This window comes from Eulemur rufifrons, chromosome 24 (assembly GCF_041146395.1).
Source record: "Eulemur rufifrons isolate Redbay chromosome 24, OSU_ERuf_1, whole genome shotgun sequence".
Classification (NCBI taxonomy): Eukaryota; Metazoa; Chordata; class Mammalia; order Primates; family Lemuridae; genus Eulemur; species Eulemur rufifrons.
The window spans coordinates 22,985,887-23,013,495 of NC_091006.1; the positions used below are offsets into that span (position 1 = coordinate 22,985,887).

The 27,609-nt window shown below is 38.2% G+C and overlaps 1 protein-coding gene across 2 annotated transcripts; it reads right to left on the reverse strand.

The window, feature by feature from the left end:
• Positions 1–1,130: 1,130 nt before the first annotated feature.
• Positions 1,131–27,609, reverse strand: MOB1B (MOB kinase activator 1B). Of its 2 annotated transcripts, none has more exons than XM_069457561.1 (6): positions 27,401–27,609; positions 16,685–16,851; positions 11,411–11,504; positions 7,870–8,003; positions 5,788–5,951; positions 1,131–1,817 (listed from the first exon to the last, which is right to left on the reverse strand). In XM_069457561.1, exons 1-6 carry the CDS (start codon positions 27,412–27,414, stop codon positions 1,740–1,742), a joined length of 651 nt encoding a protein of 216 aa, XP_069313662.1. In that variant the 5' UTR covers positions 27,415–27,609; the 3' UTR covers positions 1,131–1,739. The 2 variants fall into 2 exon arrangements, with proteins under 2 accessions (XP_069313662.1, XP_069313661.1); XM_069457560.1 differs by lacking the exon at positions 27,401–27,609 and adding an exon at positions 22,145–22,167 and having other exon boundaries at positions 16,685–16,857.

Sequence of the window (27,609 nt, forward strand, 5' to 3'; positions counted from 1 at the left end):
TGAATAATTGTAAGAAATGGAATGGAGAAAAAGGCAGTTCCTAGCGGTCATAATTGTGATAGCATTAAATTGTACCACTGCTCTACTTGTTAATGACAAAAACAAATCGATTTCATTTTAGATTTTTCTTTTCTATTAAGTGCCTTTAATCTATACAAATTTCAGAGCAAGCATTTCTATTCTATAAGGAAAATAGGTCTATGTTTCAAGTGAAGGAAAGGGATATAATTCTAACTGAAGCAGATTTACCAGAAATGACAAAATCAGAACTAAAAATCAAGGATAAAACGGAAGTGAAAAAAATTAATACTGATTCTAAAAACTAAGTTTCCGAACTTTTTACTTATGGTAATAATTCATTAGAAAGTCATGGCAAATAAAATTTAAAAGTTAACTACTTAATTAGCATTTTCATTGTTTGATATCACTACAAAGAAAAAGATTTCCTTTCACAGTGGAAAAATCAGAAGTCAGAATGCTTCAAATTGGACCTATAGTAAGTAAAGAAGGTACTGTATCATTTTAAAATGATAGCCAAACACCAGCTCCATTCACTGAATGGAAATGTTAAAAAGTGATCTATTTCCCCAAACAGTCCTATGTTTAATGTCTATACCTAAAATTATTAATTTATTTTTAACTTCTCATGGAAGCTGATTCCTAAAAAGAAGTCTCTAAGACTTTTGTTTGTAAGTAATTCACTAAAATCTTCACGCCATTCTATTCAAGGGTTTTAAGACAGGATTTTCTAGAACTTGACTTTCCATACTTAATTCCTTCCCTAACTCCCCATATAAAACTAACACCTCCCCCCAGCCCAAACACACACTCCTATTCTCCCCTCTTTAAAGTAGAAGGGGATTCTGCAGACTTATGGCTCATTTGGCAATTGCTAAGAAACCTCACAGTTCAGCATCACCTCTGAAGATGGCAATCCTATATATAACCTGAATTTTTACACCTACAGTGCAGTTAACATGTAGAAAGAAGCCAAAATGCAACAGGTTATTACATTTCAACATCCTCAAATTTCAATATCACAGATATCAAGAGATGGAAAAAGACCTGCTGTAGAACTTAAAGTATTTGTTGAACAGAATATATTACTGTCAATATCAAAAATAATTAAGAAAGATTAATTTTTTATGTTCTACATGCATACCTTTACAAATTATGTTTCTTCCAAATAGTAAAAGCTGGAGATCACCAATTTAGGTAAACTATGGCTTTTGTCATAGATATTTTGCAACATGCACCAGTAAGTGCCCTGGATAGTAATCCTAACATGGTTTCAAGCCCTGTTCAGTTCTATGTCTGTGCTTTGCACCTCAGAAGTGAGCCTGCCAAGGCACTTAAAAACATAAGTCTTTTGGGGACTTCAAAATGGGCCACAATTTACACAACAAAGAACCTCATTCATCAGCAGTTCAATCAATAAGCATTTTCTTTCAGCACACAATATTAATTAAAAAGTCCTCAAGGAACCAAAACCAAGTTAAAAAAAAAAAAATACCATATGCCACTATGACAAAATTTACCCCAATCAAAGGTATAGAGAATGGTTCTTGGTTTTCTCTGACAACAGGATATGGTTTCATATATTCAGAATAAAGAAAAACCCAAACAAGCCCCCCAAACCTACGACAAAAACAATCCAGATAAAAACAAAATACAATAAAAATCCAAATACACTCCACACTACTTCATTTGAGGAACAATTTGCACAGCTCTGCATCCTTTTATCTGTCCTTTGAGGTGAGTTTTTCAATCAGTTCTTGGAGTGGTGCAAGTTCTCTTCTATCAATAAGGTTGAATTCCTATGCATGATAAAGAAAGGCAGAACAAAAACATTATTTGCATCTCACTCCAAAGCAGATTACCGTTAACATTTATTGGAAATTCGCTTTTGAAGTAAACAAAAGTAGATTTGATTTTTTTTTTTTCCTACTCGCTACCTCTGAGTCTTGGGCAAATCACTTAGCTACTCCTGATGTTATGTTTTTACATCTGTCAAAATAGGATAAATCCCTCTACCTCATAAAATTATTTTGGGGACCAACTATAATATTGGATGTTAAACACTTCATGTAATGTCCGGCACAAAGTAACGATAAATAGGCCGGGCGCGGTGGCTCACGCCTGTAATCCTAGCACTCTGGGAGGCCGAGGTGGGTGGATCGCTCAAGGTCAGGAGTTCGAGACCAGCCTGAGGCAAGAGCGAGACCCCGTCTCTACTAAAAATAGAAAGAAATTATCTGGCCAACTGAAATATATATAGAAAAAATTAGCCGGGCATGGTGGCGCATGCCTGTAGTCCCAGCTACTCGGGAGGCTGAGGCAGTAGTATCGCTTAAACCCAGGAGTCTGAGGTTGCTGTGAGCTAGGATGACGCCACGGCACTCACTCTAGCCCGGGCAACAAAGTGACACTCTGTCTCAAAAAAAAAAAAAACAAAAAAAAAAACAAAAAAACAAAGTAACGATAAATGGGAGTTGCTGTTTCTTGTTGAAAGGAATAACCTGGGCACCATTTAAATATAGTCAACCAAGTAGGGATCAAAAAAAATTAGCATCTCAGGCAAACTTGAGCATGATATGAAGAGTAAAAGCCTAGTTATAAACTAATCTATGTGCAGGCTATCATACAATATGATAATGGGAATAACATGAATAAGGTGTCATCCACAAATGTTAAATTAAAATCCTGTAAAGAACAAATGAGAAAGCTTGGATTTAATTTGTGATTCTTTAGAAGTTTCACCTCTGTCATTCTAAGTTCACTTCTGAATATTATAAGGCTAAGAGAGGCCATCTACACTTCTGATCTTCTGCCATGGTGAGGCATTCTCAACTCCCAATTTCATTCATTTTTTAGCATCCATTATGTGCCAAGCACTACAGTAAGTACTGGGGAAAAGCACTAGAGGGCAATTAATAGGAGGTCCACCCCTAAGATTTGTGGGGTCTGGATGAAGAAGAACATAAATGGATGGATGTGACTAAATTGTTAAATTTTACATTAAGCTAATATGTTGTTAAATAAAACATGTTCTATTCTCCTACCCTGACAAATATACCTTCATAGTGACCAGGAAAGCAGATTCAAATTTAGAATTCTCAAGACTCCTCAGGATTCTGCACTCGAAAGTAGTGACAGGAGGATAGCCAGCCCCAGGTCCCTGGCCCTCAGCAAACCTCCCTGCTCTTCCAACCCAATCCATCCTCCACCTCAAGAGGTCTCACGCAGGAGTATGGACTCCTTCACTGGCATGCATGGGTGATGTTCACATGCCCTCAAAAACAGCAGCCATCTGGCTACCTACCCCTCAGGCCAGGAGGTATAACATAATGAGAGATTTGACCTGCCCTCAAAAGGACAGACCCCAGGAAAAGATCCATGGAGACCCTGGAAATGCACCTGGGAGGATGTGGGCAGGAATTCTGGGGTCTCAGATACCCTAGCATGCACCACAAGGGATCTAGGTAGGTATGTCTTGGCCTGTGGATTCCTCACCCTGCGAAGAGGGCTGTAGTTACCTACGGGCCAGAACAGGATTGTCCAAATTGTAGGGCCCAAAGCAGGTACCCCTCTTACTCAAAGGGTGACACCATATAACTAATGGACCTACCTTTAAGAAGCTCACAGTGTTCTGAGATGTAAATAGAATGAGTTGTGGTAAATGCTATGTGCTGATCCCCTACTATTTGTTACGAGTTGGGAAACAGTGTACATTAAGATCACAGAGTAAAGTAAAAATAACCCTTTTGGAAGGAAAATATACTCTCCTACCCCAGCAAAACATGAACTTTAGCAACCATGTTCTGCCTAAAACAAAACAAAGATGCAAATTTTAGGATAACATTCTTCTAATTCCTAGAGGTCTGGAGGTGGAATACCATAGTAAGGTAATTATTCAGAGCAACAGTTTTGGCAAGTTACAACCTCCTAAAAATGTGTTTTCATAAGTGAAACTGAGACATAAAATGTCTTCAGTGTGAGGAGTTTGTATAGAGGGAAAACGAACACATTTTTCTTTAGTGGAGATGGGAAGTGGAGAAGGCATTTATAAACATATGCCTGTGGATATATAGTCAAGCCTTGGGCTTCTCCTGACTACCGTCTCCCTGTCTCAACCACCACCAGGGGAAAAAAAAAAAAGAAAGAAAAAGCAAGCTGGTCAGCTCATCCATTTCCGCCTCTTTTTGACTTCTGCTTCTTAGTTCTCAAATTATTATAGCAGGGTGAGACTATTCTCACTGCTCTTAGTCTACATTTTGAAGTCCAGTTCTTGGAGAACTAAACAAAGGGAAGGTGAACTAGGAATTCAGATCAAAGACTAATGGATTTCTGGAATAGAAACACTCTTTGTAATTTTTTTTCCCTCCGACACGATGGACAATCCCTAACTTAAAAATTATTTAGAATATGGTTTTTAGCTGGTCGCGGTGGCTCACGCCTGTAATCCTAGCACTCTGGGAGGCCTAGGTAGGCGGATCGTTTGAGCTCAGGAGTTTGAGACCAGCCTGAGCAAGAGTGAGACCCTGTCTCTACCAAAAAAAATAGAAAGAAATTAGCTGAACAACTAAAAGTACATAGAAAAAATTAGCCGGGCATGGTGGCACATGCTCGTAGTCCCAGCTACTTGGGAGGCTGAGGCAGGAAGATTGCTCGAGCTCAGGAGTTTGAGGTTGCTGTGAGCTAGGCTGATGCCACGGCACTCTAGCTCAGGCAACAGAGTGAGACTCTGTCTCAAAAAAAAAAAAAAAAAAAAAAAAAGAATATGGTTTTTAAAAGAAGGGAAAAAAATAAATTGTGGTACATATACACAGTGGAATATTATATGCCACAAAGAATGAAATCCTGCCATTTAAAATAACATGGATGGAACTAGAGAACATTATGTTAAGTGAAATAAACCAAACACAGAAAGACAAGTCTTTCATGTTCTCACTCATATGTGGGAGCTAAATAGTAAAAACAATTGATCTCATGGAGACAGAGAGTAGAATGATGGTTACCAGAGCCTGGGAAGGGTACTGGGGAGGGGCAGATAAAGTGGGGATGGTTAATGGGTGCAAAAATATAGTAAGATAGTTAAGATAGAATGACCAATATTTGACAGCACAACAAAGTGACTGCAATCAACAATTAGTTAGGGAATACTTTAAAATAACTAAAAGAGTAGAATTGGAATGTTCCTAACACAAAGAAATTTTAAATGTCTGAGGTGATAGATACCCCAATTACCCTGATTTGATTAATTCACATTGTAGGCCTGTATCAAAACATAATGTGTACCCTATAAAGATATATAACTATGATATACCTGTAATAATTAAAAATTTTTAAAAAAGAAGGGGGAAAAAAAGGATGTGATATTCAAAGTCCATTTCCAGACCAGAATCTGCTAATAAAGATCCAGGGTAGATGGCAGTGGAGGGTTAAGGGGAGTGGGAGAAGTATTAAAATGTTCAAGTGACAAAGTTTATCTATAGATCTACCAAATTACTCAGGTTCCTTATTCGGCCCCTAAGTATGGCCTGTTAACTGAAGCAAATCCAAAGCAAGACCTTGCAAATCCATTTTATCCTTGCATGTCATCAACTTGGAGACTAATCAATTTCAGAATCAAAAGGTCAGGCCTTACCATCGTGGAAAGTGTAGAAGAGGATGCAGACTACAGAGATATATCAAATTCTATCCTGCCAGTGTGGCTGCAGTATTCACCTTTGAACTCTGAAGATAAATGCTTACACTGAGCATGAAAGGCTTCCTAATCCAACTCACCTGGACAAAAAAAATAAAGTGCTTGAAAGATGTATTGAGATGTGCTTCCTCCTGAAGCTGGATCACAGGGTCAAAGTGCTGATGATAAATGTGAGCATAAACCCTAAAGAGGCGTTTGAGTATAGTTTTTGCCACAGACATGAAATTCTTCGGAAACGGGACACCTGGTAAAGAGATAGCCCCCTTTATTAACAAGAGACAAGAACAAGGCAATGTAAGTTTGTCAGCAAATGGCAACATAAACAACCAAGACAAGGCTGAAAAGAAGTACTATTTACAAATTACTATGTTATATACCCATCATACCTTTCAGAAGTTCTCAACATACCATGAATGAAAATAAATTTTAAAGCTTTCATGAAATAAAAGCTTCATTATAGCTTGTTACGCCTCTATCATACCACCATTTTACTAAAATGAAACAAACACCTAAGATGGTAGTGGAGCTAAAAACTCACTCAGATCCTCGGATTTCTTAACATTCAGTCTCAATACAAATATGTGCTTAACACAAATAATGCATTAACCATGTTCAGTTTTGCTTAAAATGCTTATAATACATTTTATTATTTTTTCTATGGAAATTATTACTGCTCCAGGTCTACATTTGTCCTGAAATGAGCTACATTCTCTGCTCAGGTAGGCTCACTGTTTGTGAATTAAAGCACTGATACAGCATTAAACAAACATAAAACTACAAAAATACAGAATCACTGTGGAGAAAAGGGAACTTTTGTACACCACTGGTGGGAAAATACATTCGTGTAGCCATTATGGAAAACAGAATGAAGGTTCCTAAAAAAAAAAAACTAAAAATAGAATTACCATATGACCCAGCAATCCCTCTTCTGGGTATACACCCAAAGGAACGAAATCACCACATTGTAAAGATATCTGCACTCCCATATTCAATGCAGCACTATTCACAATAGCCAAGATATGGAAACAACCTAGGTGTCCATTAACAAATGAATGGATAAAGAAACTGTAATATTTCTTACACACATACATACATACGATGGAATATTATTCAGCCTTTATAAAGGAGGAGATCCTGTCATTTGCCACAACGTGGATGGACCTGAAGGACATTATACTAAGTGAAATAAGCCAGACAAAAAAAGAAAAATATTGCAGGACCTCACTTATATGTGGAATCTTAAAAAAAAAAAAAAAAAGAAAAGTCAAATATATATATATAGAGAGAGAGAGAGAGAGAGAATACAACAGTGGTTACCAGGGGCTGGGGGAGATATAGGTCAAAGGATACAAAGTAGTGGTATACAGGATGAACAAGTCTAAAGATCTAATGTACAACATGAGGACTACAGTTAAGAATAATGTCTTGCATTGAAGATTTTTGCTAAGTGAGTCAATTAGCTGCTCTTGCTTTAGGGGTGTGGGGGGAATGGATAACTACATGAGATGATGGATATGTGAATTTGTTTCACCACAGTAACCATTTTACTATAATATATCTCATAACATCACAATATATATCTTAAATATACAATATAATTTATTTTACAAAAATATACAAAATCCCATATCAAAATATTAGTATTACTAGGTTTAGTGTCACCACATTGCCTACTGCTCATTTTAAAATATTATAGGTCACAAGGAAACATAGGACAAACCAAATTGAAAGGACATTCTAGAAAATCATGTGTACTATTCTAAAGTATTGATGTTGGCTGGGTGCAGTGGCTCATTCCCATAATCCCAGCACTTTGGGAGGCCAAGGGAGGAGGATCACTTGAGGCCAGGAGTTTGAGCCCAGCCTAGACAACAGTGACACCTCTCTACAAAAAAAATTTAAAATTAGCCAGGTGCGGTGTCCCGTGCCTATAGTCCCAGCTACTTGGGAGACGAATCAATTCATACAGGATACCTTGCTTATTTTTCCCCTGGGTTAAAAAACTTTTGTGCCTCTTCTTGTGAACTGCATAACATATACGCATATCAACACAGCCCTAAAGAACTCTCCAACTAGATAGTGCAGGAGGAGGGAGAACAATTCTAGAAACATATAAAATTAGATCAATCAAGATGAATTGCAATTACATAAAATAATTATACCAATTTTTGATGGAAATAACGTCTCGTCATCCAATTGGTCCTGAACCCAAGTCATCAGGTAATCAATATACTTTGGTGCAGAGCACTTAATAGGCTTCTTTATGTTTGTTCCATCTGCCCAGTGATACTCATATCTGCATTAGAAAGATAAAACACAGAGTATCAGTACATACATATATGTGTATATATTTTTATATTAATATGTATGTGTATTATGAACATATACAGACATGTATCAAACACTCTGTTCCTCCAAATAAAGATGAATTTTTAAATTGCTAGTGGATTGTTTTGCATTTATCACAATTCGAATTAAGCAGATCACATTAAATTCACGTTTTGTGTTTGTATGCTTTCCTCATGTGCCTGAATTTTCTTATATGGTTTTCTCTCATATATAGCATTTATATCTTAGAATCACACACTACTGTAGTAGAAAAACTAGATTAGTTCCCAGTTCTACTATGACCATCTTTAAACTTTATGGTTGTTTTTCTTCCTTAAAAACCATTTCTCTGGCCAGGCTAGTTGGCTCATACCTGTAATCCTAGCAAGGTGGGAGGATCGCTTGAAGTTAGGAGTCTGAGACTAGCTTGAGCAGGAGCGAGACCCCGTCTCTACTAAAAATAGAAAAAATTTGCCAGGCGTGGCGGCACGTGCCTATAGTCCCAGCTACTTGGGAGGCTGAGGCAGGAGGATCTCTTGACTCCAGGAGTCTGAGATTGCAGTGAGCTATGATGCACTGCACTCTAGTTGGGGTGACAGAGCGAGACTCTGTCATTAAAAAAAAAATTTCTCCTTATTTAGTACACATTTTTTTTTAACTCGGGGCTTTAAATTTTGGGTTAAGGACAGAGAATGACATGGAAGCCACAAAATAAGATTAATGAAAAACAGAATAATTAAGTATTTGAGTATATTTGGCTGAAGAGCTAAAACAGTGCCTTTAAACAAAATTGGCCAGCTGTATAGGATGGCTCACACCTGTAATATCCAGCATTTTGAGAGGCCAGAGGCAGTAGGATCGCTTAAGCCCAGGAGTTAGACACTAGCCCGGGCAATCTAGTGAGACCCCCGTCCCTACAAAAAATTAAAAAATAAAAAAAATTAGCTGGGCATGGCGGCATATGCCTGTAGTCCCAGCTACACATAAGGCTGAGGAAGGAGGATCACTTGAGCCCAGGAGCTTGAGGTTACAGTGAGCTATGATCGGGCCACTGTACTCCAGCCTGGATGACAGAGTGAGACCCTGTCTCTAAAAACAAAAACACAAAACTGGCAACCCAAAAAAAGATGCCTGTAGGTTTTGGGTATTAGCAGAATATCATTCTTTGATTTAATAAACATTTAATGTACATCTACCATAGGAGAGATATTATGTCAAAAACAAGGGACACTAAAATGAGAGACACTTCCCCTGCTCTCCAGGAGAAAGACTAACGGAAAAATGGACTTGAAAATGAACAAGTAAAACAGTATGATATGAACACTAAAAGAGAAAGGAAGTCAATGTATCAAAGAGACATCTGCACCCCCTTGTTTACTAAAGCACTATTCACAATAGCCAAGATATGGAATCAACCTAGATGTCCAACAGATAAACTAAAAAACGTTGGTCTCATAGAAGTAAAAAGTAGCACAGAGGATACTAGAGGCTGGGAAGGGCAAAGGAAAGGGAGGGAGAGGGAGAGATTTGTTAAAGGATACAAAATCAGAGCTAGATAGGAAGAATAAGTTCTAGTGTACTGTACCACTGTAGGATAACTTTAGTTAACAATAATATATTACATAGTTTCAAATAGCTAGAAAGAAGATGATGTTCTCAACACAAATAATAAATGTTTGAGATGATAGATATGCTAATTACCCTGATCTGATCATTATACATTACACATATTGAAACATCACTATGTATGCATGAACATGTACAATTATTTAACAATTAAAAATAAAATAAAAAGTAAGAACAAAAAGGAAAGCAAGAACCCTAAAAGAGTTTCTCAGTCTCACACACACACACTGTGAATTTTAAAATAAGAAATAAGCAATTCAGTTTTTTAGTTTCCAAAAGGTTACACCCACTGCTTGACTTCTCTCTTTTAACCAATTGTGTTTTTCTAATCTTGTCTCCGAAGTTTGGACTGACTCAATGATAGGTTAGTGAGCCTGGCAAAGCAGAAAGCAGAAGATACAATGGAAAAATACTACAGGGTATTTTAAGTGACAAAAATTTATCTTCTGATAGGATAAATAAGATGCTTTACATTTACTCAGAACCACTTACACCTGAGCCATAATACTGAACAGGACACACCTGAATAAAACGTGGGTGGCGTAGCTGATTGCCAACCCTGAGCAACAGGGACTACTGTCAAGTTCATTTTGAAGGTCTCCAAGGGGAGATTTCCAACATTACTTGGTATCCTGCTGTATTGTGTAATCACTTTCACAGTCAAGAGATTCTCCTAATATGAAACTAAAGTCCTTAGTGTGATTTAAGCCTGTTTCTTCCTGTTTGCTCCAAGTAGCACTAAATAAATGGTAGCTGCCATTGTTGTTATTAGTAATAGTAATAATAAAAGCCAGCTTTGAAAATGTACTGATTCAACCCACATTCACTGGATGTTAACCAGGTGGCAGGCTCTGTCCTTACACCAGAAGGGATTTAAAAGAAAAACAAATCTAACAGGTTAAGACATGTATAAACAGTATTAAGAAGTATAATGAAAACAAAGAAATAAAATCATTATAATGGTGAAAAAAATGAAATAGAGAGATCATATCTAGTCTAAAAAAATCAGTAGGAGAAGCATGTGAGATGGCCCTTCAAGATGAGTAAGATTTTTTTGAAATACTAACAGAAGATGATAGAAGGGAAATGGAAGAGAAGAAAAACATCCAAGAGAACATAATAAGCGAGCTCTCAAAGAGTGTAAGTAATGGAGGGAACAGCAAGGTACTTTCAGTTATCCAGTTTGGATATACCAGGAAGACACATAGGAACAGAGGAAAGGCAGGAGGGAGGACGATACAAGGGAGCATCACAAAGCTCAAGGCAAGGAATCTGGATGTGGCTGGGAAACCACCAAAAGAGATGCTAAGTAGAGGCCGGGCGAGGTGGCTCACGCCTGTAATCCTAGCACTCTGGGAGGCCGAGGTGGGCGGATCATTTGAGCTCAGGAGTTCGAGACCAGCCTGAGCAAGAGCGAGACCCCATCTCTACTAAAAATAGAAAGAAATTATATGGACAGCTAAAAATATATATAGAAAAAATTAGCTGGGCATGGTGGTGCATGCCTGTAGTCCCAGCTACTCGGGAGGCTGAGACAGGAGGATCGCTTGAGCTCAGGAGTTTGAGGTTGCTGTGAGCTAGGCTGACGCCACGGCACTCACTCTAGCCTGGGCAACAAAGTGAGACTCTGTCTCAAAAAAAAAAAAAAAAAAGAGATGCTAAGTAGAGAAATTATGTGGTCAGACCTTCTTCCTCTCTAAGAACCATAAATAAAGTAAAAATGAGAACAGATGATTGACCATGTCTTACTTTGGGCCGGCTGACATCACTGGACAACTCTCTTCTGTACAGAAGTCTGTGATGGTTCCATAAAGCATGTTGATCTGATTGAAGAAATCCACAGCTGCAAAAGAAATACCAGTTATAAGTAAGACAGTGATTAAAATTAAATTTTCATTTTATTCAAGCAGAATCTGAGGTGTATCAGTATTGTTTTCCCTACAAAACAACAGGTTAAAAGCATACAGAGAAGCCTCAGTATTTGACTACATTAAAATTAGGAGCTTGTGTTCATCAAGTGACTCCACTGAGATAGCAAAAAGGGCTACGCACGGTGGCCCATGCCTGTAAATCCAGCACTGTGGGAGGCCAAAGTGGCAGGATTGCTTGAGCTTAGCAGTTGGAGACCAGCCTGGGCAAGAGGGAGACCCCGTCTCTACTAAAAATAAAAAAAATTAGCTGGGCATGGTGGCGCATGCCTGTAGTCCCAGCTACTTCCGGAGGCTGAGGCAGAAGGATTGCTTAAGCCCAGGAGTTTGAGGTTGTAGTGAGCTAGGATTACGCCACTGCACTGTAGCCCAGGCAACAGAGCAAGACTGTGCCTCCAAAAAAAAAGAAAAGAGAGAGAGAGAGAGAACGAGCGCAAAAAGGCAAGCACAGGCCGGGCGCGGTGGCTCACGCCTGTAATCCTAGCACTCTGGGAGGCCAAGCGGGAGGGTCGCTCTAGGTCAGGAGTTCAAGACCAGCCTGAGCAAGAGCGAGACCCCGTCTCTACTAAAAATAGAAAGAAATTATTGGGATAGCTAAAAATATATATAGAAAAATTAGCCGGGCATGGTGGCGCATGCCTGTAATCCCAGCTACTCGGGAGGCTGAGGCAGGATTGCTTGAGCCCAGGAGTCTGAGGTTGCTGTGAGCTAGGCTGACGCCACAGCACTCTAGCCTGGGCAACAGAGTGAGACTCTGTCTCCAAAAAAAAAACAAAACAAACAAACAAAAAAACAATCTAGTGCAGATGTCTTTTTTATAAAATGACTTTTTTTCTTTTGGGTAGATGTAAATGTAAATTTAAATGATAGTGGGACACCATTCCATAGGCCCCCAAAACACAAAAATTCATTTGAAAACGCAAAGAGCCATGAATATCCAACACATTCTTAAAGAACAAGGTGCATATTAAGATTTATGAAGCATAATGAATAAAACAGTGTGGTCTCAGTAGACCAATGGAATAGAAGAGAGAGAACAGAAACAGATGCAACACCTGATTTATGACAAAGCCATCACTGCAGAACACTAGGCAAAGGATAATCTTTTCAAAAATATTTCTGAGTCAATTGGTTATTGCTATGGAAAAAAATAAAACTTGACTCTTTACTCACATTATACCCAAAAAGCAATTCCAAGTAGACTGTTCCTCTAAATGTGAATTGTGGCTAATTTTTTCTATTTTTAGTAGAGACGGGGTCTCGCTCTTGCTCAGGCTGGTCTCCAACACCTGATCTCAAGTGATTCTCCCACCTAGACTCCCAGAGTGCTAGGATTACAGGCATGAGCCATCAACCAGCCTACTGATAAACTTTTTTTACTTTCTTTACATTCAATTTGCTGCTGTTTTACTAACCTCTGGAAAGTGACACTTAATTCATCAATTTTCAATACTTTTTCTTTTCTAATATAAGTATGTAGGGCTCTAAATTTCCCTCTAACAGCTTTAGCCACATCCCACAAGTTTCCATATATAGTATTTTCATTATCATATTTCAGTTCAAAATATTTTCTACTTTCTATTGAGATTTACTCTTTCTAAACCTATACAGATTCCTAGTTTTTTTTGTTTTTGTTTTTTTATTTTTTGTTTGTTTTTCAGCTCATTATGGGGGTTTTTTATAATATTATTGGTTTCTAGCTAAATTCCACTGTGGTCAGAAAACATATTGATTTCAGTGTTTGAAAATGTGATTAGGTGCTTCAGTCACGTGTCCAAAGTCAAGTCTCTTAATCCTGTTGCTCAAAATTTTCTAATTCCTTACTGATGTTTTTCCTCTACATTTCCTATCAATTACTGAAAGAGGAATGTTAAAATTTCCCATTATGATCGTGGATTTGGCTACTTCTTTTATTTCAGTCAACTTACTGTATTACGTATTTGAGATGTTATTAAAAACATATAAATTCAGAATTTTATACACTTTGTAAATTGAACCATTTATTATTTTCAAACACCCCTCTTTATTAATGTTTTCTGCCTTAAAGTCTACTTTATCTGATATAACATGATTGTATCAGCATTCTTTGAATTAGTGTTAAACTTTAGTTTCAACCATTCTGCATGTGTACATTTAAAGTACGTCTCTTAGAAGCCAGTCAGATTTGTTTTGTTTTGTAATCATCTTGGCACAACTGTTTCCCTTTTTCTTTTTAGATATGAGGTCTCTTGCTCTGTCACCCAGGTTGGAGTATAGTGGTACAATCATAGCACACTGCAGCCTTGAACTCCTGGGCTCAAGCAATCCTCCAGCCTCAGCCTCTAGAATAGCTGGGACCAAAGGCGCATGCCACCGTACCTGGCTATTGTCACTTTTATTGGACCATTTTGTCCTTTATATTTAATACAATTATTATGATTACTAACATTTGGATTTCAATCTACTATGTTACTATTTGCTATCTACTTATTATATGATTCTTTTTCTCTGCTTATGTTCTTTAGGATTGTTTTTTTGTTAATCTTTTTTTAGGGAGGTAATTGTATTTATTTACCATTAAGACGCAAATCTTATCAACAATTCTCTTTATTCCTTTATGTGCCTGAAATGTTTAATCACTGCCAGTGAGTGGAAGTATGTCTAGACTCAAATCCTATTCACCTCATCAAATGTCACTTGGGAAGATGACTATAAATAAAGAAAATTTTAAAGTCCAAACCTTCAGTCAAATGCTCTTTTCAAAGCATAATTATGGCCGGGCGCGGTGGCTCACGCCTGTAATCCTAGCACTCTGGGAGGCCGAGGCGGGTGGATCGCTCAAGGTCAGGAGTTCTAGACCAGCCTGAGCAAGAGCGAGACCCCGTCTCTACTAAAAATAGAAAGAAATTATATGGACAACTAAAATATATATATATAGAAAAATTAGCCGGGCATAGTGGCGCATGCCTGTAGTCCCAGCTACTCGGGAGGCTGAGGCAGGAGGATTGCTTGAGCCCAGGAGTTTGAGGTTGCTATGAGCTAGGCTGACGCCACGGCACTCACTCTAGCCTGGGCAACAAAGTGAGACTCTGTCTCAAAAAAAAAAAAAAAAAAAAAAAAAAGCATAATTATATGTTCTAAGCAGATGTTATAACGCTTCAGTCCAAAATAATTTTTGTCTAGCTATAATAAAATTATCAAATAGGTTCTCAAAGTTCTAGGCATTTCAGTAGTACAACAGTCCCCCCTTATCTGCAGTTTCACTTTCCATGGTTTCATTCATTCATGGTCAACCACAGGCTGAAAATATTAAAGGAAAAATTCCAGAAATAAATCATTCATAAGTTTGAAATTGTGTGCCATTCTGAATAACATGATGAAATCTTGCCATCCCACTCCGTTCGGCCTAGGATGTGAGTCATCCCTCTGTCCAGCGTATCCATGCTGTATATGCTACCCACCCATTAATCACTTAGTAGCTGTCTAGGTTATCAGGTTTGACAGATCATAAGAAGGAGGCTGAGTAGAGTACAATAAGATATTTAGAGACAGAGAGACTATATTCACATAACTTTTATTGCAGTGTGTTGTAATTGTTATTTTTGTTGTTAATCTTATGCTTACTTGATAAATTTTATCATAAGTATATATGTATAAAAAAAAAACATTGTATAAAGAGGGTTCAATACTATCCTTAGTTTTAAGCATCCACTGGGCGTCTTGGAACGTGTCCCCTGCAGGTAAGGGGGGACTACTATATAAATACTCAGTTCTGGCAATAGAGACAGACAGAATACAGACAGAAAATGATGATCTCCTTTTATACTTAAAAGTCAGAATTCTCTTGTAGTACAAAAGCTCTATGCAGCCATGTGTACATTTTTAAAATTAGTAAATGGGCTCTCAAATGGTACAAAAAGACAGAAGTGCAAAAAGAATAATGTACACATATATTGGAGATTTATTCTCAATAATGTCTTTGAAGTGCCACAGAACCATCTTATAGGTAATATGGGTCTCGTTAATAAAATAAACAAATCACTTTCTTTGTTTCAAATAACTAAACTCTCTTCTTGGTCTTGGAAGATAACCACATTATAGTAATACAGTTCTTGTGCAAATGCTGTCACAGTAGGGTTTCAGACATCTCAATAAAATCCTTCTGGTTCCTAAAAGTTACTATTATAGTATGTGGCAGCTTTATTTATAAATTCTATCACATAGTTCAAATTATAATAAGATATCATCAAATATAAGAAAAATACTGTTTTGCTTTTCCTTAAAGCCTAGATATTTCGTGTATGTTTTCAATTAGATTTTATTTTATTTCTACTAAATTCAAATAAATTTCCTTCAATTATAACATTCTATTAATTTTTTTTTTACTAATGCTAAAAAACCCTAAACCTTTATTCCAACTTTCTCTAGCTTAAGTCCCCAGAATGTATAATATTTACTTTTTACTTATGTTATTCTTTCTAGGAATTAAGAGTATCTCATAAACATTTTACTAATTTCATAAGATCACTACTCAATTGTCGTTTTTAAAAAAATAAGCACACTTAGACAAATAGCTGAGTATGATGCTGACAGAGACAATTTAGCATAGTGATTAAAGTATAGACTCTGAAATTCTACAGCTGTATGTCCGAGCCCTGGCTCTGCCATTTAACAGCAGCATGACTTTAGCAAGTTACTTACCTTTCTGTCTCAGCTTCCTTATCTATGAAACTGGGATAATAAACATACCTACACCATAAGGTTATAAAGATGAAATAAAATCATCCATGTAGAAAGGACAGCAGAGTGCCAAACACATAATTTGTGTCTGACAAATAACAAATAATAAATAAATATTATCATTATTATTGCTACACTGAAGATATAAGTAGTAACTCTATGTTTTGTAATGCATTATAACAAGAAACAAGAATTTTATAAAAACTCCAGAGTCAGAAATGAAGTAAGATAAAGGCTAAAGTTGGACTGAGACATCAGTATATTGCAATATTAGGTTGCTAACTAGATTCTAGAATAGATAACACCCCAACACTCACCTACAATGAGGCTAATTAGCCTAATTCATAATCTCCTGAGAAACAGAACAGCTACTTACTGTTAACTGCAACCCACTCATTTAGATCTTCCCCCTCAGGAAGCATCACAGCCATCCGGAGGTTGCCGCTGCCAAGTGTGGCTTCTGCATGTTTTAAGAGTTCGTACTGGTGAGAACCTTCAGGAATGTTCTTCTTTGGTTTAAAAGTTTTAGAAGAGCGACTACCACTATGAATAGAAAATAAAAAAAAGGCGCTTCAAAATGTAAGGCATGACCTTCAAGAGTCTACTACACCATACTACTGGATAAAATAACATACAGGTGATCCCGAATGTCCCCAAATAAACATCAAATATACTTTCAGGCCCACTCAAGCTAAACTATGCTGGCTACATTGAATCTCAGCAATATAACTGCTGTAGTACTATGTTCTCCACCCAGAACACCTACAGACTTTCTCTACATTCCCTACTTTAACTCACAAGGAGAAAAAAATGTTACTCGTAATTAATCCAGCTCTTGACAATAAATTAATGACTCAGGATTATAGGTTTTAATCTAAAAAAAATGAAAAAGTACCTCCACGGTAAATTTTATTCTCATTTTATTCTTTTTACCCCTATTGTAAGTCTCTCTCATCCTAATACAAATAAATTTGTTTTCTTCCTGTAAGAAGCATAAAGATATAATTTTATATCAATAAAACACAAAAATCCTAGAGCAAGAAAGAGAAGCCACATTTTCTTCTACTCAATTGTAAGAAGCATCAGCAATCTTAATCCAGAATTCTTGTTAAGCAGTTAGGGAGCTAGACATTAGTAATGGCTGGTTCACTCAAATTTCTGAATGCATACACACACACACATATACACAGTATCCATACATATATAATGTTTTAAGTGGGTCAGCTGAACTAGGCTTAGAAACGGTTCTAAGAATTTTTAAGAGAGCCAGGCACAATGGTGCACTCCACAGTCCCAGCTACTCTGAAGGCTGAGACCAGAGGATCCCTTGAGGCCAGGAGTTCAAGGCTGTAGTGCGATATCAGTGTGCCTATGAATAGCCACTGAACCCCAGTCTGGGCAACACAGCAAGACCACATCTCTCAAAAAAAAAAAAAAAAAAAAAACACGGCGAGATCCCATCTCTAAAAAAAGATTCTTAAGAGATGGAATCTTCTATTAATGCTGGCAAGTTCTTTTCACATTATATTACATCCCAGTCACCCCTTCTCAATACTTCCCTTCTTTCCTTATGAAAAGGAACAGTTTGAAAAGAAAAAATTAGAAGAGGCTAAATGGGAACTTTATAGTTGAATGTTATTAAATTCATACAACCAAAAACATCTAGACATTGGAACATATGAATATGAAAGTGGAATTACAAAAACAACAAACAAACATAACAATGGTTATACTTTCCAAACTCTCCATGGCTTTTCACTCACTGCCCCTTCTCCCAGATTTACCCCTCAAATCCCTCCCCCTTTCCCCACGGTAAAGCAGCAGTTCTCAACCCTGGCTACACTATTATAATCAACTGAGGAGCTCTAAAAAATTATTGAGAATTCTGAGACAAACTAAGAATCTATCAGTCAACCAAAATACCCAATTCACAGAACAGATATTTAGGTATTTTTTCACTCTAAAGTACTGGCATTCTCATTTAAAAGTAGGTCTCTTCTCAGTTGTTTAATGAGAATTAAATTGATGCTCCTCACACATCCACCCCTCCCATATCTCTACTCTCTTTAAATACACTCATCAGATGACGTTATTCCTCTACTTAGAACCATTCAGTGGCTTTCCAGTGCACTCAGATTAATCCAAAGGTCAAAAACTAGATAGAGTCAAGCTCTGGCCCCACATTAGGGTATGTAAATGCTTCTTCAGTTTAATCAGATAATGCACTAACACCAAATTCTTTCCCAGCATCTCTAAAGTATAATTATAAAAAAAAAAAAAAAGCTGAGCATGGTGGCACATGCCTGTAGTTCCAGCTACTCAGGAAGGTGAGGTGGGAAGATTACTTTAGGCCAGAAGTTCAAAGCCAGCCTGGGCACCATAGCAAAGCACTGTTCCTAAAAAAATTTTTTTAAATATATTTATATAAATATAAATTATATAAATATACTTAGGCCTACCAAGCTTGAAAGTTTTCGTTTTCCTCCTCCTCCTCACCCTTTATCAAAATTTAGTATGAGAAACTTATTTCACCAACATATTTTAGAAAAAGACATTTTACTAATTTATGTGTGATTAATTACAAAAATAGCTCTCCTATGATGAATGCGGTGCACGTTTTCAAGCAGGGTGTTAAGTCATTCCCTTTAATTAGCCCACGGCTCAGATCAATGCAGAGACTGAAGATGTGACAGGCAGCTCTGAAAAGGGCTGGCAAGAATACATGAGAACGACAAGGACCTCATCTGTGCCTGCACAAAGGAGGGTCAGAGTCTCACCTGCCCCCCAAAACCAGCTACCAATCAAATCACTCTACCCCAAAGTTTTAGGCTTCTACATGTTTTCTTGGTCAATGCCCCTCTCAGAGTTGGTCTTCCACCAAACTAAGTAAATCTACTTCATAAAACTTTATTCTTTGGAAAAAAAAAATCTCAGTCCAATTTTGTGAAGGTCAGCTTTGACACACATCAGCTATGTTATCTCAGAGAAATTATCTAACTTTCCAGAGTCTATGTTTTCCTTAATAATGAAAGTATAATAAAAATAACAAAATATCATCACTACCTGTATCATAGAAGAGTTGCAAAGTGACAAAATAATATATGTGAAGAAAGCTTTTAAAACTGTAAAATGCTATGCAACGGTTAGCATTTTAATTACCTTTCCCTTTCCTTCACCAGAATGACTCAGAGTAAAGAAAGAAATGATAGTACAATGACAAAACTGGATTTAACCCCAAATCCCACCTTCATACCCTAAGACTGGATGGGGAAAAAGATAACCTTTGTTTGGAAACAAATGTTTTTATACATCAAGTTTAAAACAGAATTTTTTTTAATTTTCTGGGTTTGTTTTTTTTTTGTGTGTGTGTGCTATTTTCTATGCTTATATGGAGTTTCAGGTAATCTTAGAATAATCTTGGGGTTAGATTGGACATCTAGAAAACAAGGTTCTAATCCTCATTTTGCTATCTTCTTAAGTTACTTAGGAAACCATAAATTACCATCTAGACTTTAATTTATTTTGTTTTTTAAAAGTATGGAAAGTGGCCGGGCGCGGTGGCTCACGCCTGTAATCCTAGCACTCTGGGAGGCCGAGGTGGGCGGATCGTTTGAGCTCAGGAGTTCGAGACCAGCCTGAGCAAGAGCGAGACCCCACCTCTACTAAAAATAGAAAGAAATTATATGGACAGCTAAAAATATATAGAGAAAAAATTAGCCGGGCATGGTGGCGCATGCCTGTAGTCCCAGCTACTCGGGAGGCTGAGACAGGAGGATCGCTTGAGCTCAGGAGTTTGAGGTTGCTGTGAGCTAGGCTGACGCCACGGCACTCACTCTAGCCTGGGCAACAGAGTGAGACTCTGTCTCAAAAAAAAAAAAAAAAGTATGGAAAGTGACTTTTTACAAAGGGGTATAATTTAGAGACAATTCAAAAAAGGGGTAAAATAGTGTAAAAATTTTCTTTTAGTTCCCTGACAGACTCTTGACCGCCCTCTCTCTTCCTCATTTCCACGGACATTTACACTTCGGAATGCTTTCAATTCCTCATCTGATTTCCTTTCTATATGACTCTTCTGCTTTCTTCAGGCAGAACTTTTTTTTAACATTCTCTTTTAAAACTGTATTAGGTTTTTTCTTCAACTGCGACCTGAAACTTTTCCTACCAGTATCCACCCAACCCTGGAAGGGGTGGTCAATGATGCTCCCCATTCCTAGGACAAAAGATGAACTGACAGAGTCCTCAAGTTCAAAGCCAGAAATACTAAAGCATGTACACAGAAGTTCTCATCCATGAGTACAAGCTCTTACAGCAACAATGTGTGGCCAAATGCATGTATCTCAAATGGTATTTTAAGATATATGAACGCAAATCTTCAAAAAAAATTCAAAAACGTCACATATGTTGCCCTCTCACCCCACTCACCTTAGAAGAAATCACAATTGTCAATATCTGGTGAATCCTTCCAGAGAGTTTATGTCTATAGAAGCATAAGAATGCTTTGTGCCTGTTTCTGTTTGCTTTTACACAATAGTAGCATACCATAGTATACTAAATAATGTTTTTTCACTTAGTAATCCAGGAGATTGTTGTTTAAGGTACAAAAAGATATACCTTATTCTTTCTAAAGACTGAATAATAGTATTTCGATATATACATGTATATATAAAATAGTTTGATGAGTTCCCTATGAATAGACATTTAGGTTGTTTTCAGTTGTTTGCTACTACAAATACTACAGTAAACATCTCTGCACATATGCAGATACTAAGGATAATATGCAGATATTAAGCATTCCTAGAAATGCTGTACTAAAATGCTGTACTAAAGGTCATATACATCTTTAAAGTTTATATAGTGCCTATTTTTTCCCCAAATAAATTTCACCCTTTTACAATCCCACTAACAATGTATGAGAGTTATTAATACAATGTATGAGAGTTTCAGAGGACAGGGATTAGATTGCTAATTTCCCCTGTACAGTTTCTAACACAGCATAACTATGGAGAATTTAGAGCTTTCAGATTAGAATTTAAATGATACATTACATATAAGGAGTGTTACATTAATTCACAGCATTAACCCAAGGCCATCCAGGATACTCAGGTTTATTTTCCCAGTTCTCTTACTCACAAGTGAAGGCAAATCAGTTTTTAGAGCAGGGACAGGGTGGTTTGTCTAGTAAATAACTCAGTCCTAGGGATGGCTCTGAACAGACAGCTTGACCTACAGTCTTCCAATTTGATTTATCTTTTGTAAATTTCAATAGCATCATTTATTTCCTCTTTGAGACCCTACAGGATACATTAGGTACCATTATGACATCAATTCAATTCTCATAAACCATTTCCTATCATTTTACCAAAGTCATCCATCACTACCCTTAATTTTAACCCCTTTATTGTTCTAGCCAACTATTAACAAAGTTGATATCTTCTAAATTGGACTAGGGAATCTTAAGCTGAAGAAACTGGGGGGTAGACTTATAGAGAACTCAAAATAGGAACACTAGTAGGGGTTAACAAATAGATACACTATATTTTGACACTGAAGAATATGTCAATTTATTCAAAATCAGAAGCAAATTAACATCATTTATTTGTGTCAAGAGTTCCATCCCTTCAAGGTTAAATGATTCAGTATGACCACACAGCCAGCTAAATGTCAGAACTGGGATTCAATACAGTCCATTATCTTGAAGAAGTTACTTTACATTACTGAATCTCAGCTTCCTCATCTATAGAATGGTAATAATAATACCTACCTTGTTATTCAACCCCATGGTAAGAACTCCACTAATATTAGTTCTCTTTGCTCCAACTCTAGGTACCAACCTGTCTTCACATCAGTAGCTCCTTCCATAGGTCTAAGTCCAATACTAGAGATCAGGTACTCGATAAATACTTGTTAATTGATAGTTCCAGTCAACTTCAGGCTGAGAACGCCTACATCAGGATAGTAATGATGATGATTAATATTAACTAATATTAACTGCAGCCTTTCTGCTCAGAAGTATTTCACATGCAATATCTCATTTAATCCTCATAACTATGATACACATGCTATTATTTTATTTTCTGGGTGACAAATCTGAGGCTTAAAGAACTTATATAATGTGCCCAAGATTATAAAAATGGTAAATCAAGAAACTACAATTTAGATCCAGGATTTAAATCTCTAAAGCCCATTCTCTTACCCACTACCCAACATTACTCAACTACCTTTGCTGTCTACCCAATTATTTCTAACATTTTTCTTCCTTTATCACCATATTTTAATCAAGTCACTCATGAACCCACACAAGGCTAATTCATACTGAAATTATTAATACTATTATTACTATTATACTGAAACTATTAATAGCCAAGTTTCTAAAACAATCCTCAAACTCCCTAATTCCATTTCCTCTCCTCATACCTATTCCAATTTATATGAATACTTAGCATACACTCTGCCATTAAGAAAAATTAAAATTCCACCCAAGAGCAATTTTCTCCTAAAAGTTGTCAAACACATCCATGCTTTCAGAAAGACAGATAAGCACCTGCAAAAACTGTTACAAGTTGTCAAAACAGAATGTGTTCTAGAAATAATAAGGCTAAAAGCTATGAGTATTGAAAAGATAACCTTGATTCAAGAAAGCAGTCAGAACAAAACATATCTACTTACATTTCTGCCTATAATCTCTTTTAAATCACCATCACTATTGGTAGGTGATGTTGTTATTATTGTTACTGTTAGGAGAATAAGAAATCCTCAATATAGCTAGTAAGCAAGAAAGAACACTATCAGCAGATCAGAAATTGAGAAATTCTGATAAGATTAAAAAGTTGATGATATAGTGACAAAAAAATCTGAGAAAAACTAACCTAGAATATGCTCAGTAGAGGTTGCTAAGAAGGAACCTCTGTGCTGCAAACTCAGAATCTGGACTATGGGAGGGGACCCTGGAGAACTCTCCAGAAAGTTATATGGGAACTGACCCAGCGTCTTTGAGCAAGTAGATTTCAATACCCTCCTGTGCTGGCCCTTTTCTAAGTAGGCAGGTGGCAGCAGATATTTAACATTAGGTTAAAGCTCAGAGCATGGTGGGGGGAAGGATTTTAACTACTTCTCTCCCATCAGGTTAAGGGAATCCTCGCAGTCAAAAGAGAACCTACGGGCAAACCTCTGTATAGGCAGCAGTTCATACTCTTTCCTATCATCAGAGGCAACTTCCTGTGATCAAAGACTGTATTCACCAAGAAGTAAACCAATATTCTCAAACACTCAAGTGAGCAGAAAATCCCAAATCACTAATATTCTAGGAAAACCAATACCATGAAAGAACTAGAACAATATATCCAATACTAAAGAAAACTGAGCAAACAGAAGAACACATTAAATATAAATAATACCTTCAGAAATAAGAGACACTATTATCCCCTTGAAAAAGTAGGCAATTATGAAAAAAAAACAATTAGAGAAGGGTGGAGAGATTGAAGTTCTCCTTTAACAAAGCAAGGTCAAGTCAAGAGATACTGTGCACAGTGAACAGAATTTTTAAAATGAGGTTTAAATGTGATTGTGGAGATGGTTGCACAATCCTGGGAAAATATTAAAAAACATCAAATAGTACACTTTAAATGAGTGATTTGTATGGTATGTGGATATACCTCAATAAAGTGATTTTTTTAAGTCACAAAGAAAAAAATCAAAGTCAGTGGCCCACACAAACATAGTCAACTGATCTTGACAAAGGAGAAGAGGCAAATCTGTGGAGAAACGACAGTCTTTTCAACAAATGGTGGTAAAACACTGAGACATCCATAAGCAAAAACATAAATATAGATACAAATATACCTTTCACAAAAATTAACTTGAACTGAATCATAGACCTAAAAAAACAACACACTACTAGAAAACTTCTAGATAAAAACATAGGAGAAAATCTATATGACCTTGGATTTGATGATCTTTTTTGAGAGAGTCTCACTCTGTTGCCCAGGCTAGAGTGCCGTGGTGTCAGCCTAGCTCACAGCAACCTCAGACTGCTGGGCTCAAGCGATCCTCCTGCCTCAGCCTCCCGAGTAGCTGGGACTACAGGCATATGCCACCATGCCAGGCTAATTTTTTCTATATATATTTTTAGCTGTCCATATAATTTCTTTCTATTTTTAGTGGAGATGGGGGGTCTCGTCCTTGCTCAGGCTGGTCTCGAACTCTTGACCTCGAGCGATCCTCCCGCCTCGGCCTCCCAGAGTGCTAGGATTACAGGCGTGAGCCACCGTGCCCGGCCTCCCCTTTCCCTCTTAAAGAGCTCTTGTTACTCCTCCTAAATATCACCCACTTCTTTAATGAAACCTTCCTGCAGCCTAGATAGAACAAATTGCTCTATATACTTAGAGTCCCCATGATTGCATTGTATCTCTTGCATATGACTATTTATATACCGTCTACCATCTCTGGTGTCTCACATCTTGCACAATGCCTGGCACATAGGAGATGCTACGGATATGTTTAAAGATTTGAGTCTACAAAGTTAAATTAGGTTCCTGTGAAGTTTCCATACCTACCATCTGGGAGTTTAGCTGTATCTACAGACACACAGAGGCCAATCTGCAGCACAACCAAAGCTTTCTCCCAGCCAGACCCACGTATGCAGTATAAATTTATCCTGAGCATTTGTACAAAAGCTACGCAAAGTTATCACTCTTGCAGATGATCTGCGCACATCCTATGAATTATCCTAATCTATCTCCACTCTCTCTCTAAAAACTTCTTTACCCTGCTCTACTTTGTTCCATGGCATTTATGACCTTCTACCATGCTACATAATTTACTGATGTTTAGTGTTTATGGATATTTACCAGAACAAGTGCCACTAACAGAAATTTTTGTCTGCTTTGCCATAAATGATACCCAGTGTCTATATCATGCCTAGCATAGTGAAATTTTTTAAATCAATAATTCTTTCCTTCCATCTTATAGCCCTCAAGAGTCATGAGTCATCGCCTTCATAACCCTATCTTGCAGTGCCCTTATTTCCTGGGCTCCATCCACTGATAAGAGGTTTCCCAGTAAGCCCCAGTAAGCCTCTAAGAACTGCAGGAATATATTTGTATTTAACTCCTAAACTGTAACTGTTCCTTTCACTGCTCATCTCTCAGTACAGAACAGTACTCAGGAAGCTATACCAAATAAATAGATGAAATAACCAAAACTTTTTTTTTCACTCCCAAAAATAATCATTTCTATATGGTCTTCATTTGGGGTTTTAAAGTGCTGGTGGACAAAGACCAAAACTAAAAATGTTGAAGTAACTTTTTCATATTGCCAAGCACATGGACTAAATATATTGAGGCTATATTAACTGCTACATGTGACCTGACCCAAATAGTGCAAACTCTCTAACGTGTTATAGACATTACTTACAGCAAGATTTTCTTACGTAGCTAATTTCCTTTTAGAGAAATAAACTAATCCACCACATTTCTGGATCTATTAAATACTGAGCCATGTAAAAACAGGACACTATTGTATTTGTATTCAGAAAATAGCACCAGAACCTCTTCCAGCCCCTAGTTTCAGCCAAATATGGCTCTTGCCTGCTTCAACCAATTTAGCTTACTAGTTCCAAAAGACATAAGCCCATCAGCAGCAGTCATGGACATCATCTACAAGGCTTTAAATTCTCAAAGAAAATCAAACATCAGCAATGTAAAATTACACCCAAGATGAGAAGCTTCAAGCTAAGAAGCTTCAAGCTGAGATGGCTGGATATGTTGCTCAAAACTATAATGGGAACAAAGACATTTGTAAAGTCACTGGGTCCTCTCATCTAGCACTATTTCAATCTGACAAACTCAGAATCAACTTCTTAGATGAGCCTAAGAAAAGGGTTTCACAAGCTTAAATGTGTTAGGCAAGTTGACATAACCCAGGCCCCCTAGACATATTGGAAATATTACCAAGTCTGCCCTGAGGTTAATCCTCTGTGATCGCTCAGTTTTGCTTAAACACCCTCAAAAGAATTAACATTCTACATATGAGCATGGGAAAATAAAGGTGATTCTCAGAATTCAGATGCCAATATAATCAATGACTAAAAGTTACGGGAGGCAGGGAAAAAAGAGAAATAATAACTAAAAATAATCTTTAAGTGCTATCTTTTCCGCAGCAGTAAAGTCTTCAAAAGAGTTACTCCTCAGGGTGTAACCCCTGTTTTGGGCTCCTCTGCTGCCTCCACTTCCACATCTGGCCATCCCATTTCCTGCCCTTCCCTCTCCACGCCTCCACCCCCAACACTCGTCTAGAGCAAACGATAAGCGAAATAATGACCAGCACTAAATATGACGCCAAAGTGGCATTTACAAATGATTTGCCAGACAACTCCCCAGTGGACCTAACAACTCAAGGCACATACCCAAACCCTATTTGGAGGTTGTTTAAAAAGATAAAACCCCGCACTCATCAGGGAAGCAGTCTAGGAAGAAGGGCGCCTCTAAGAATCAAGGCGGCTGCTCCAGACCCCTTTTCCCGAAGACCCCAGGCTGCCACCAGCGGATCCCGACCCGCGCGACCTTGTTTTGATGTTAATCCACAGGACTTGTCACCCCACCTTCCCACCCCTACGACCTAAGAGGGAAGATAAGAGGGTCCTGGGGTGACGGGGCAAAGTACGACGCTCTATCTTCTGTGCTTGGGACCCCAAAAAGAGCAACAGGGCAGCCAAGACGGAGACAGGCGTTGGATGCGGGTCACGCGGGACAGTGGCAGGTATCTATGAAGAGCGACAAGCAAACAAACCCGGGGACAGGAGCGAGGGCAGAGGTTGGGGTGATGGAGAAATCCGAACGCAGGTTCTGGGGTACATCGGGGGGAAGAGCTTCCCCAGGGCGAAAGGACCCCGCGCGTGCTCGACGCCGGCCGTGGAGGCGGCGCCGGGCAGCGCGAGCGCTCCGGGCAGTCCGCAGAGCCCTGCGCGGTGGGAACGCCCGGCCGGGGCGGCGCGGGGCGAGGCGGGCGGGCGGGCCGAGAGCCGGCAGCCGAGGGGGAGCCCGCGGCCCAGGTGGAACCCGAACAAAGCCGGCGCGTGCGGGGCCTGGCTACTCACAACAAGAAGCTCATGTCGGCTGCGGCGTGGGCTGCGGGCTCGGCGGTCGCGAGGCCTCGGGGCGGCGTCGGCCACGGAAGAAGAGGAAAGGCGAGAGCAAGAGGAGGCGAGGAAGAGGAGAACAGGAGCGCCGGCTGCTCGGCGGCCGCAACTTGCCCGGCGGAGCTAGTTCCAATGGCAGGCGGAGGGGGCGGAAGTGGGCAGCGCTC

Excerpts from the sequence above, each read along its gene's own strand:
- MOB1B (XM_069457560.1), bottom strand. The coding sequence starts at position 22,167 with ATGGAAGGAGCTACTGATGTGAA. Across the intron at positions 16,858-22,144 it reads GAAGGAGCTACTGATGTGAA|TCATAGTGGTAGTCGCTCTT; the intron begins GACAGGTTGGTA and ends TTTATTTTCTAT. Across the intron at positions 8,004-11,410 it reads GTGATGTCAGCCGGCCCAAA|ATATGAGTATCACTGGGCAG; the intron begins GTAAGACATGGT and ends TTTCTAATGCAG.